Raw genomic sequence first — 12,595 nt, 5'->3', positions numbered from 1 at the left:
TAATCTATGTAACTTCGGCAAAATGTGTTAACACAGAGCAATAAAACCAGAAAAAGGTTCTAACCCTTCCCCACTCTATCCATAACGTTCATTCTGTTCTTCTGAAAATGCTAGTTGCCTGGATGCCTGGATTCTATGCCACAGAAACAAGCAAGCAGCAAATAAAAATCAGAGAAAAGTCAGAAATTCTTCTATCTTCATGTATTATCGGTCAGTGATTCAAAGTGAGGTACTAACAGCGGACATACTTTTCTCATGACAGGTTTCCTTTAAGGGTTTACAGTGGTCACTAAAAGGAAAAGGTGTGCCATTATGAAACTATTCATTTTTAAGCTGTTCATACTCTTATTATTATTAGCTGAGCAGAAAAAATCTGTCTAAAGTTCTTACTACAATTACTACCAGGAATCCTTTTATCACCAATATATTTGTACCATTTTATTTATCCTTTTTATATATTTATTTCACACTGTAATTGAATAATGGAATAAATTTCACTGATATATAGAAATTTGTTTTATTTGTTACACCTCCGGCACTATTTGGTTGGGACCATTTTCACCATACACTAACAGATCACATTGGTCGTTTGTGGTTTGACACCACAGTGTCCCATTTTATCCATATCTTATAATTTTTGTGTATACCACTTTCCCTCAATATATGAGAGGTTTTTTGCACTGATTGCACTTGTATAGCACTGGATCACTTGTTGTGGGTAGCGCCGTCTCAACCCCTTTGCACATTCACCCTTTCCAGCAACCAGCCCCACCTCTAGCCACAACAAACTTTCCACATGCAGAAGGGCCACTGAGAGGCGCTGTAAGCCTTCCACATTACACAACTGTGAGTGCATTTCTAAGATTTTTGTTTAATAACCCATTTTATGTGCGCTTTGTTTCCTTTTATTTGTGAACAACGCGCTTCCTGTCCCTGGGTTATTACTTTAACTCATCCACTGTACGTAAGGAGGAGGCCATAATTGGCACATAGGCTGGGCTTGGTCATCTCCAATACATTAGGACTAAAGGGGAAAGGGAATATTAATTTACAGATAAGATTGTTTTGCTTCCCGTTTGACTCACAGGAACTAAAATAGACACTGCATTTCTGGCAAGATCAAGAGTTATTTTCTGTACCCGCTGAAAAAGTTCTTACCCCCCAAAAAATGAAAAGCCACAATATCTAAGCACTGGTAAAGTATACTGCATTTTTGTTTTTAGATACACACTACTATGGTATATATGGGAGCTGGGGGGGGGGGGGGGGTAAGTAAGCAGCTGCTGCAGCGGAGAGGGAGCAAGCTACAATGACTGGGCATGGGAGCCTATGTGTGAGGTCACAGCTCCTGTATTTTAGAGCTTTTAAGAGCGTCTTACACAGGGGAAAGCCAGAGCTGCAGGATCACGTGATTGGACTGGATTAAAAAAAATGTCACTGCTCCGAACGGTACTCGCATTAAGAACCAAAAGCATTCAGGAATGTGTGTCCCGAACAGAGAATTCCTGCACTCAAAGCATACCTCCCTGAATGCATATGGTCCTAAATACAGGTACCAATAAACAGCATTCAGCCGTATACAGTCACTGCATACAACTGTCAATGATTTTCACTTGGGGGGGGGGGGGGGTGGAATACAAATTTAAAGGAGAAATGCAGGATTATATAAAAAAATTAATTTTTCTCCCTCCTGGCCATCTGCATTATTTTTATATAAAAAAATCATCACCAGCTGACACAAAAGCCGCTGCATGCCACATGGCACCCAATCCATCAGGCTTCCGTGGAGACACAAGCATTGAAGACTTCCTCGTTAATCAATGCATGTACCCTGCTGATTGGTAGGCTGAATTTGATTACCAGCTCCCAAGTTTTTTGGCTGTTGGGTATAAATTAGTCTCTGGTGCTGAGTTAAAGAAAAGGTCTCCAGCACTTGCATCTCTATTAAAACCCAATCACTGAATTGTGAAGCAGCATGCATTGGCTTCTGCATTCAAATGATGGTATTTCTGACTCTAAGAAGTTACAGGAGGGAGAATCTATTTTTTTTATAATTAATCCTACACTTATCTTTTAACAGGTCACATATATTTCATGTTTTTTAAAAGAACAAATTGCTTTCTAAACCTCAAATAAAATATATTATTCATATTGTCATACAACTGATAGACAGTAATATACTGTAGGTTGATTTCCAAATGCTACCTGTGTTTATGAAGAAGCAATACGAGCAGCCAGATGTAACAAAGGACCACTCCACACATTTCTGTCATTGCAAAAGCCCAAGGGATTCGAGGGACACTGAAAATCCAAGCAATAGAAGGTGTTAGAGACAAAAAACATCTTTGTTGAGCAAACTTTGTTGTTAGACAATGAACAAAAAAAAGAAAAAAGTACAGAATTGCAAAAAGACATTATATACTCCATCTCTTCTCCCATCTAATTAAGAAAATATGTAAAAATAGGCAAAAAGAACATAAATCCCAAACTCTGTTCCTAACTACTAGGCACTTGATTGTTGGGTACAAGTCAAGCAGTTCATGTAGTATTCTGTTGAATGAAAAGCAATAACCCTCCTTACATGGGCATTAGTACTTCTTGGACCTTGATGACGGGGGGGGGGGGGGGGGGGGACACCCCGAAAGCTTGTCCATATAAATTGAAAGTTAGTGCAAATAAAAAGTATCATGGACATTTCTGTTTTATGAAATGACAAATGGACACTAGGGGGCACTGTGATATAAAGAGATTATAAAAGATGCTTGTCAGGCAATTAATAACAGTCGGCACCGCATTAAATTTATTTCTCCAGCATGGGTTGTATTAAGAGTCATTAAACTGAAAATTGATACCCTTAGTTACCTGCTTCGCAATATTCACTTGTCTGCTGTAGAGCAGGAGACAACCCAACAGTGGCATACAAATAAAAAAAAAGCATTAGCTTCTGCTAGTTAATAAAAGCTGTCATTTTATTCTAAACAAAAGTAATTCTCACCAATAGCGCAGTTCTCTGGCCTCATTAGGTAAAATCTAGAAAATCCTAAAGCAGAACCTATCATGCTTTTTTTAATGTGAAAGAAAAGCCTAACGCCAACTATTCCTAAAAATGTTCCCTACATCTATTCCAACTATTCCTAAAAACTATCCTACATACCATATATAAAAAAAGATCTGTGTACTTACCTCGTTTAAACTACTCGGTTAGGTCAAGTGATATTGCAGCTCTGTCTCCCCCGTGTCAGTGAGCGGCTGCTGCAGGGGAGAGGAGGGAGCAAGCTACACTGACTGGGCATGGGAGCCTATGAGTGAGGTCACAGTTCCTGTATTTTACAACTGTTAAGCGCACCTTACACAGGGGAAAGCCAGAGCTGCAGGATCACGTGATTGGACTGGATTGCAAAAAATTGTCACTGTTCCGAACGGTACTCGAATTAAGAACCAAAAGCATTCAGGGACGTGTGTCCCAAACGCAGAACTCCTGCACTTGAAGCATACATCCCTGAGCGCATATGGTCCTAAAAATGGGTAATATTAAAACAGCATTCAGCCGTGTGTGTGCAGTCACTGCATACATCTGTCAATGATTTTCACAGGCTATACCTGTGCCTCCTGGGAGTCCAAAAATGCCTGTTTTTATTGCTGTATGAGCCAAACGTCCAAATTGCATAAGCCCCAATGTAAACCAGGCAAAGGGGAACCCACATCGTTTTTTTTCCCAGATCAAATTTGTGTTCAAAACTGATGACTTGTGCAATTTAGATGCATTCCCATAGAATGCGGTTCAAAAACGCATCCAATTCGCATATATGGGAACTGAGCCTAAGATCCGGATGTCTGTTCTATGACTGGTTATTGGCCGGAAGACACTAGCAAAGATGTTTCTTCAAAAACAAAGGCTGCACCAACACAGCCTATCACAAAACTGCATATTCATTTTTAATATTAACTATCAATTTATTTCAACTGAATGTAAGGTGTCCCCACACTGAATTTTGGGCAGAGTAAAGACGGGTTAAAACATTTCAATGTTTTTTTTTTTTTATTGCCGATTGTGGAGGTGGGAGGAATTCTGCCCTATTGGTGTCATTGGGAGGAATTGTGCCCCTTCACATTGTGGTTAGTGGTGGGAGGGGAATTATGCTCCATTGTTGGCATCAGTGGATGGAAGAGGCAGATAAAAGCAAGCAAAGATCCGCATCTTACCCTAACTATCAAGTGTTCAAACACTTCACAATTTATTTATATGCACAGCACCATACTATATAAAGGACTCAATTATGACAAGAACTATACAGTACAATGTATATATATTGTTGTGATAATGAAAATAGGAAATAATTATGTACTCATAATATGGATGTTTCAGAAGTCAGATGGAAAATGATGATGTGATATTTAGCCAGATGTCCTTTGAGGGATGATTTTTTTATTACCTCAAAATTTGTCTCTGGATAAGTCACGCATCCATAGCAAATGTCCCATGATTAAAATGAAGGTACATTAGATATTAAGATCACAAGTACCATATATACTCTAGTATAAGCCGACCCGAATATAAGCCGAGGTACCTAATTTTACCGCAAAAAACTGTGAAAACCTATTGACTCGAGTATAAGCCTAGGGTGGGAAATGCATCAGCTAATGGACCCAACTGGACCACCACAAGATGCAAAATAGGGGCTGCGGACAAGGTACAGGAGATGCACCTAGGGATGATAACAGAATACCCAAGATAGGGTTGATTTGATTAAAACCAATAAAACCAATTTTACTTCCAGAAGACCTATAATCAAGATTCCTAGTCTGGTGGAAAGTAGGGATGGGCCGAACAACCCCCTGTTCGGTTCACAGCAGAACTCCCGAGCAGGGGAAATGTTCTAACCCAAACGGCAAACCCCGCTGAAGTCTATAGGAGCCGAACAGGAAAACTCAAAAGTGCCCATTTTGAAGGCTTATATGCAAGTAATTGGCCATAAAAGGGGTATGGGGTCCAGATACTGCCCTGGGGGACATGCATCAATTAAAAAAACTAAAATAAATAGGGGGGGGGGGTCCCCTAATGTGCCTGTAAAGTGGAGCATCTGTAGCATGCATAAAACATGCTGCAGCAAAAATGAGATTTCTTAAAAAAAAAAAAAAAGTCAAATCCCATTTAAAATGATTTGAGGTTAGAATTGTCGGCACCTGGCTATTGAGAAAAAAAAACAGTGTGGGGGTTTCCCCCCCCCCCCCCCCAGTCCATACCAGACTCTTCGGGACAGGTATGGATTTGGAGGGGAAAAATGCATGGGGTCCCCCCTTAAAATCCATACCAGACCCTTACCTGGGCATGCAGCCTGGCAGGTCAATAAAGGGGGGAGGGGCATCAGGGCAACCACCCTGAAAATTCAGGTGTTTGGCAAACGAACGAACAGGCAAATGTTCGGCCGAACTCATGCTCAGGCCGAACCGTTTGCCTAACACTAGTGGACAGGTACAGTGAACACCTACAAACATTAGGTTAATCAATAGAAGTATCTTGCAATGAGATGTGAGTAAATATTCTGAACTACACCTTCTAGGCTAGTCCTTAGATAAGGAAATTTGGGAATACAAAGGGAAAGTCCAATGAAAGAAAGAGGATCAACCCTCACTCTGCCTAACACTCACTCTCTCTTCCAAAAAGATCACACACTCTCAATCAGAAGACACCATATCAGATACATGTGTGCTCTCAAATCTAAAACATCCTCTCAATCAGAGGCTCTATTGATCGATCTCTTCGAAGCCCTCATTCTCTATGGGTCATCACATAAGTGACCTTGAGAATCCCTGGGTGTGTTTCAATAACACATCACAAAAATTGTTGTTGGTAAGGTATAATTTAATAACTGCCCTGAAAAAGTTTCTTCTCACTTCTGAATTAAACTGAATGTGTATTTCAAAAATGTGTGATCTTTGGCATTATATCCTATTCAAAAGTATATTCTCCACCTCAGGAATCCAGTACGTTAAGCTTTGTCAGCGTAGCTAGTAGCATAGGCTCGACCCTCCCATGCTGTTGCAGAAGAATTCAAGGAGAAGGTCTGATTGGATGGACCTTATCGTCTGCCAGTTTAGGCATAATTATTTTCCGACACGGTGTTGATTATATCTAATAAAGGAAAAATAGACTATTTCTTTTCTTCAACCAATTATATATATATTATTGATTAAGCAATGTGTTATTGACACAGGTGAATTTACGTGGCTGTAGCGACTTTCCGACTTGATAGTAAATAGTTACTGTATTGTATTCATTACGTAGTCTATACTTTCTGCTGCAGCTATCTACAATCAGGTCCATAAATATTGGGACATCGACACAATTCTAATATTTTTGGCTCTGTACACCACCACAATGGATTTGAAATGAAACAAACAAGATGTGTTTTAACTGCAGACTTTCAGCTTTAATTTGAGGGTATTTACATCCAAATCAGGTGATTTGGCCACACCTCCCTTCAGAAAGATACGCAAGGAAAATGTGGCTAATGGACGTTGAAAGAAAACCGCCAAGGCCGAAACCTGGTCCCTGATGGTACTCAAGGCCAGGCGCTACTCAAACCCCCCCCCGTTGGAGGAAAGCCAAGATTTGAGCCACGAGGGAGAATCCCCAAAAGACTTACACCACGCAGTGTACATCTTCCAAATACGATGGTAGATCTTCCTAGAGGTAGATTTTCTAATCTTTAACAGCGCAGGAATCACCAATTCAGACAAACCTATATCCTTCAGCACCTGGATCTAGATTATCCAGTCCGTCGCCCAGAATGGCAGTTGATAGTAGATTCTCACAGGAACAAAAACAACAAAAGATAGGAAAAAATCAATTTAAAAAGAAAGAAATTGCGAGGACCAGAGATCCCCACAAGGAATTGGGTCCTTACTCCTGACTAGGCAGAAAAAAAGTGTGTGGGTGTACACCCCCCGGGACTGCCCATAGGTGTAATCAAGCTTTTTCCTGCCTAGTGTCCTACTGCTGTAGGGGGTAGTATAACCCAATGATTAAGAAGAATCAGGAGCTGTGTCTATCAATGAACGAAAGAGAAATGCCGTAAATTAAGAATGCTTTAAGAAATAGAAGTGTTAATATTTTCTTTTTACCAATTAGCAAAATGGAATGTAAATGAACAGAAGAAAAATCCAAATCAAATCAATATTTGGTGTGACCGCCCTTTGCCCTCAAAACAGCATTGATTCTTCTAGGTACACTTACACACAGTTTGTCAAGGAACTCGGCAGGTAGGTTATGTCAAACATCTTGGAGAACTAATCACGGATCTTCTGTGGATGTAGGCTGTCTTCTGTGGATGTAGGCTGCCTCAAATCTCTTCATGTAATCCCAGACAGACTCAATGATGTTAAGTTCTGGGCTCTGTGGGTCTAAAAGCATCACTTCCAGCACTCCTTTTGATTCTTTACGCTGAAAATAGTTTAAAATTACATTGGTTGCATGTTTGGGGTCTTTGTCATGCTGCAGAAAAAATTGGGGCCAATCACAAGCCTCCCTGATGGTATTGCATTCTTCTGTTTGCAATTTGTAAACATAAAAAACAACAATTAAAATATATATTGTTGAAAGCATTCTTACTTTACAGCATTTCTTCACACCTGCCTAAAACTTTTGCACAGTACAGTATGTTTGTTTTTTTTTCATTCCTGCCCTTCTCTTTTACTGACTCTGCCTGGGCAAGGTTAATGTCAACCTGCTGCAGGCAGGAGGAAGCATTTTCCTAGTCTCCTCTACCCAGTTAACAGGCTGCAATATTGTAACTTCATAGGAAGACACAAAGTGAGAAGATGACGCAAGGGTTGTTCCGTGTCCGAAATTTGTGAACACAAACAAGAACGGCAATGATTTACATGGATTGTGCCAACCGAGAAAACGTCTCAGTCAAGAAAAAAGATACTAACCCTGAATGATGTCTGCATAAAGATGGCAATAAAGGAATGGAGGCATTGTCAGGGATGTGATCTCTGTAGAAGATAATACTCACCGGCCACTTTTTAGGTACACCTGTTCAAATGGTTGGTAACGCAAACTGCTAATCAGCCAATCACATTGCAGCAACTTAATGCATTTAGGCATCTAGGCATGGTGAAGACTACTTGCTGAAGTTCAAACCAAGCATCAGAATGGGGAAGAAATGGAATTTAAGTGACTTTGAATATGGCGTGGTTGTTGGTGCCAGATGGGCTGGTCTGAGTATGTCAAAAATCTACTGGGATTTTCACACATCCATCTCTAGGATTTACAGAGAATGCTCAGTAAAAGAAAATATCCAATGAGCGTCATTTGCGTGGATGAAAATGCCTTGTTGATGTCAGAGGTCACAGGAGAATAAGCAGACTGGTTTGAGATGAAAGAAAAGGCAACAATAATTCAAATAATAACCAATCATTAAAACCAAGGTATGCAGAATACATCTCTGAACATACAACACATTGAACCTTGAAGCAGATGGGCTAAAGCAGCAGAAGACCACACCGGGTCCCACTCCTGTCAGCTAAGAACAAGAAACTGGGGCTACAATTCGCACAGGCTCACCAACATTGGACAAACGATTGGAAAAACGTTGTCTGGTCTGAGGAGTCTCCATTTCAGCTGTGACATTCGGATGGTAGGGTCAGACTTTGGTGTAAACAACATGAAAGCATGGATCCATCCTGCCTTGTATCAACGGTTCATGCTGATGGTGGTGGTGTAATGGTGTGGGGGATATTTTCTTGGCACACTTTGGGACCCTTATTACCAATTGAACATTGTTAAATGCCATGGCCTACCTGAGTATTGTTGCTGACCATCTCCATCTCTTTATGACCACAGTGTACCCATCTTTTGATGGCTTCTTCCAGCAGGATAACGCACAGAGCTCAAATCATCTCACCAATGGTTTCTTGAACATGACAATGAGGTCACTGTACTCCAATGGCCTCCACAGTCACCAGATCTCAAACCAATAGAGCACCTTTAGGATGTGGTGGAATGGGAAATTCCCAGCATGGATGTGCAGCTGACAAATCAGCATGATGCTATCATGTCAATATGGACCAAAATCTCTGAGGAATGTTCCTAACACCTTGTTGAATCTATGCCACAAAGAATTAAGGCAGTTCTGAAGGCAAAACGGGGTCCAACCCGGTACTAGCAAGGTGTACCTAATCAAGTGGCCAGTGAGTGTATTATACACACTACTTAGCATGCACGCCCACAATGATTGCTGAGTGCCCCTTTCACTTTCAATTTTAAAACATTGTTTCTTTGCAGTAACTATATAGACTTGGTATATGGAGGTGATCATACTCAGTGAGGGCCTATTTGAATGAAAACAACATGTTCTCAGTCTCTAATGACATGACACACCCATAATACCACAGACCATGTAATCATAGTCTAGGCTAGACTGCTTGGGAGCAGAATTTTGTATTTATGGCAAGTACTTTTATCATGGAAATTGTAACGTGGTTTGGTTCTGCTGACATGTAATCTATTGCGTGAACAAAAATCTTCTTTTAAGATTATATGTGAATTTAATGTATTTTCTGTTTCAATCATTTTTTTTTTTTTTTTTTTTTTAACAATGAAAAATAAAGTTACAAGCGTGTGTCATTTTTCAGTTACACAGAAATATGCATCCACAAAGGTTGGATGTGCCAGCAATAAAGCATAAGGCCCCTTTCACACTGCAGTCTGGCCGCAGTGCAGTGTATCCATGGAGGTTACCCACAGTTTCCCATAGACTTCTATAAGATCGGGTGTTTTTGGTGCATTTTCTGAGAAAGCGCCAAAAGTCCTGCATGTAACATTTTTTGATGCACCTTCAGAGAATGCACCAAAAATACGCAATCTAATAGAAAGTCAATGGGAGAGCACTTACAAGATAGGCAAATAAATGGACATGTAATTTCATCACTCGGGGTCCATTCCTGAGCCTGTGGCTCTGTCTTCCTAGGCCGTCCAGCAGCAAGGAGAGGTGGTGGAGTAGAGGAGCCCAGCCAGGGACAGTTCCTCTGTCCAAGGCTATGGTAGAATGCACGCCTCGCCCGTGGACCGCACGGGCATAGTGACGTCAGGGGGCAGTAACGCGTTGGTAATGCGTTGGTAATGCAGATTGGTCTGACGAAGGAGCACTACTGCACAAGCTCCAAAACGCGTTACCGCCCCTGACGTCACTATGCCCTGTGCAGTCCACGAGCGAGGCATGCGTTCCACCGCAGCCTCGGACGGAGGAACTGTCCTTTGCTGGGCTCCTCTACTCCACCACCTCTCCTTGCTGCTGGATGGCCTAGTGAGACAGAGCCACAGGGTAAGGAATGGACCCCGAGTGATGACGTTACAAGTCCGTTCATTTGCCTATCTTGTAATTTTTTTTATTCTCCGTGTGCAAATAAAGTTATTGCAAGCTGCACTTAGAGGCGCCTCCTTCCTTTCCTGCCTTATCAGTTGGAGTCCTTTCTATCATTTCAGAAGAGCTGCCTCAGTGTCAGCGTGGTACCCACCGCATGACCATGGAAGCACATCTAGCCCCTTTCCCCCCTTTTCCTTCACTATTGAGGATTGATCTCCCCAACAGAAGCGCCCTATGTTCCATGTTCCAGCTCGTAAAACGCTCATCTCTGAAGTCTCAAAATGCCCAACGAGCAAAATCTCATTAACCACTTGCCTACAGTGCACTTTCACCCCCTTCCTGCCCAGACCGATTTTCAGCTTTCAGCGCTCTCACACTTTGACTGAGAATTACTCAGTCATGCAACACTGTACCCATACAAAAATTGCGTCCTTTTTTTCCCACAAATAGAGCTTTCTTTTGATGGTATTTGATCAATACTGGGTTTTTTATTTTTTGTGCTATAAATAAAAAAAGACTGAAAATATTGTGAAAAAACGCATTTTTCTTTGTTTCTGTCATAAAATTTTGCAAATTAGTAATTTTTCTTCACAAATTTTGGCCAAAATTTATACTGCTACTTATCTTTGGTAAAAATAACCCAAGTAAGTGTATATTATTTGGTCTTTGTGAAAGTTATAGAGTCCACAAGCTATGGTGCGAATCATTGAAAATTGATCACACTTGATCACACCTGATGTACTGAAGGCCTATCTCATTTCTTGAGACACTAAAAAGTCAGGAAAGTACAAATACCCCCCAAATGACCCCTTTTTGGAAAGTAGACATTCCAAGGTATTTAATAAGGGGCATGGTGAGTTTTTTGAAGTTGTAATTTTTTCCCACAATGCTTTGCAAAATGAAGATTTTGTTTTTTTTTTTGTTTTTTTTTTTACAAATTGCCGTATTAACAGGTTATTTCTCTCACACAGCACATGTATACTTGCAACTACACCCCAAAACACATTCTACTACTCCTCCTGAGTATGGAGATACCACATGTGTGAGACTTTTTCACAGCCTGGCCACCTACAGAGGCCTAACATCCAAGTAGCCCCGTCCGGCATTCTAGGAGCACAAATTACACATATAATTTCCTGACAACCTATCGCACTTTTGAAGGCCCTGGAGCACCAGGACAATGGAAACCCCCATAAAATTACCCCATTTTGGAAAGCAAACAGCCCAACGTATAATTTTTGAGGCATGAGTCTTTTGAATATGTCATTTTTTTCCACAAGTTTTTGGAAAATGTGGAAAGAAAATGAAAACACATTTTTTTTTACACAAAGCTGTCCATTTATGCAATATTTCTAACACATAGCATGTACATAGCAAAAATTGCACCCCAAAATACATTCTGCTATTCCTCCTGAGTATGGCGATACCACATGTGTAACACTTTTTCACAGCCTGGCCACATACATAGGCCTAACATCCAAGTAGCGCTTTACACAAAGTTGTCCATTTATCCACTTTAAGACTGGGCCTATTTTTGACACTTGGTGTTTACAAACTAAAATCATTTTTTTTTTGCTAGAAAACTACTCAGAACCCCCAAACATTATATATTTTTTTTTAGCAGAGACCCTAGAGAATAAAATGGAGATCGTTGCAATATTTTTTATCACACCATATTTGCGCAGCAGTCTTCCAAATGCGATTTTTTTGAAAAAAAATTCACTTTTTTGAACTAAAACATAAGAAAACAGTAAATTTAGCACATTTTTTTTCCATAATATGAAAGATAATGTTACGCCGAGTAATTAGATACCCAACATGTCATGCTTCAAAATTGTGCATGCTCACAGAATGGCGCCAAACATTGGTACTTAAAAATCCCCATAGGCAACATTTTAAAAATTTCTGCAGGTTACTAGCTTAGAGTTACAGAGGAGGTCTATGGCTCAAATTATTGCTCTCGCTCTAACGATCGCGGCGATACCTCACATGTATGGTTTGAACACCGTTTACATATGTGGGCGGGACTTGCGTATGCGTTTGCTTCTGCGCGCGAGCTAACGGAGGCAGGGCGCTTTAATTTTTTTTTTTTTTTTTTTTCCTATTTATTTTATTTATTATTTTTTTATTTTTACACAGTTTAAAAAAAAAATGTTTTGATCATTTTTATTCCTATTACAAGGAATGTAAACATCCCTTGTAATAGAAATAGGCATGACAGGTCC

The 12,595-nt window shown here is 40.4% G+C and overlaps 1 protein-coding gene across 1 annotated transcript in view; it reads right to left on the bottom strand.

Moving 5' to 3' along the window:
* SAMD8 (sterile alpha motif domain containing 8) overlaps positions 1-12,595 on the bottom strand; it is a 48,341-nt gene that overhangs the window by 14,393 nt on the left and 21,353 nt on the right. Inside the window, exon 2 of the mRNA XM_082268103.1 lies at positions 2,206-2,301. Within this exon, the coding sequence (XP_082124229.1) occupies positions 2,206-2,301 (96 nt within the window). The remainder of the gene's footprint in view (positions 1-2,205; positions 2,302-12,595) is intronic.

The sequence above is a fragment of the Pelophylax lessonae genome, assembly GCF_965119305.1.
Source record: "Pelophylax lessonae genome assembly, chromosome: 9".
In the NCBI taxonomy this organism is placed as follows: domain Eukaryota; kingdom Metazoa; phylum Chordata; class Amphibia; order Anura; family Ranidae; genus Pelophylax; species Pelophylax lessonae.
The sequence above is the reverse complement of the archived record's forward strand: the minus strand, read 5'-3'. Positions and strand labels throughout refer to the sequence as shown.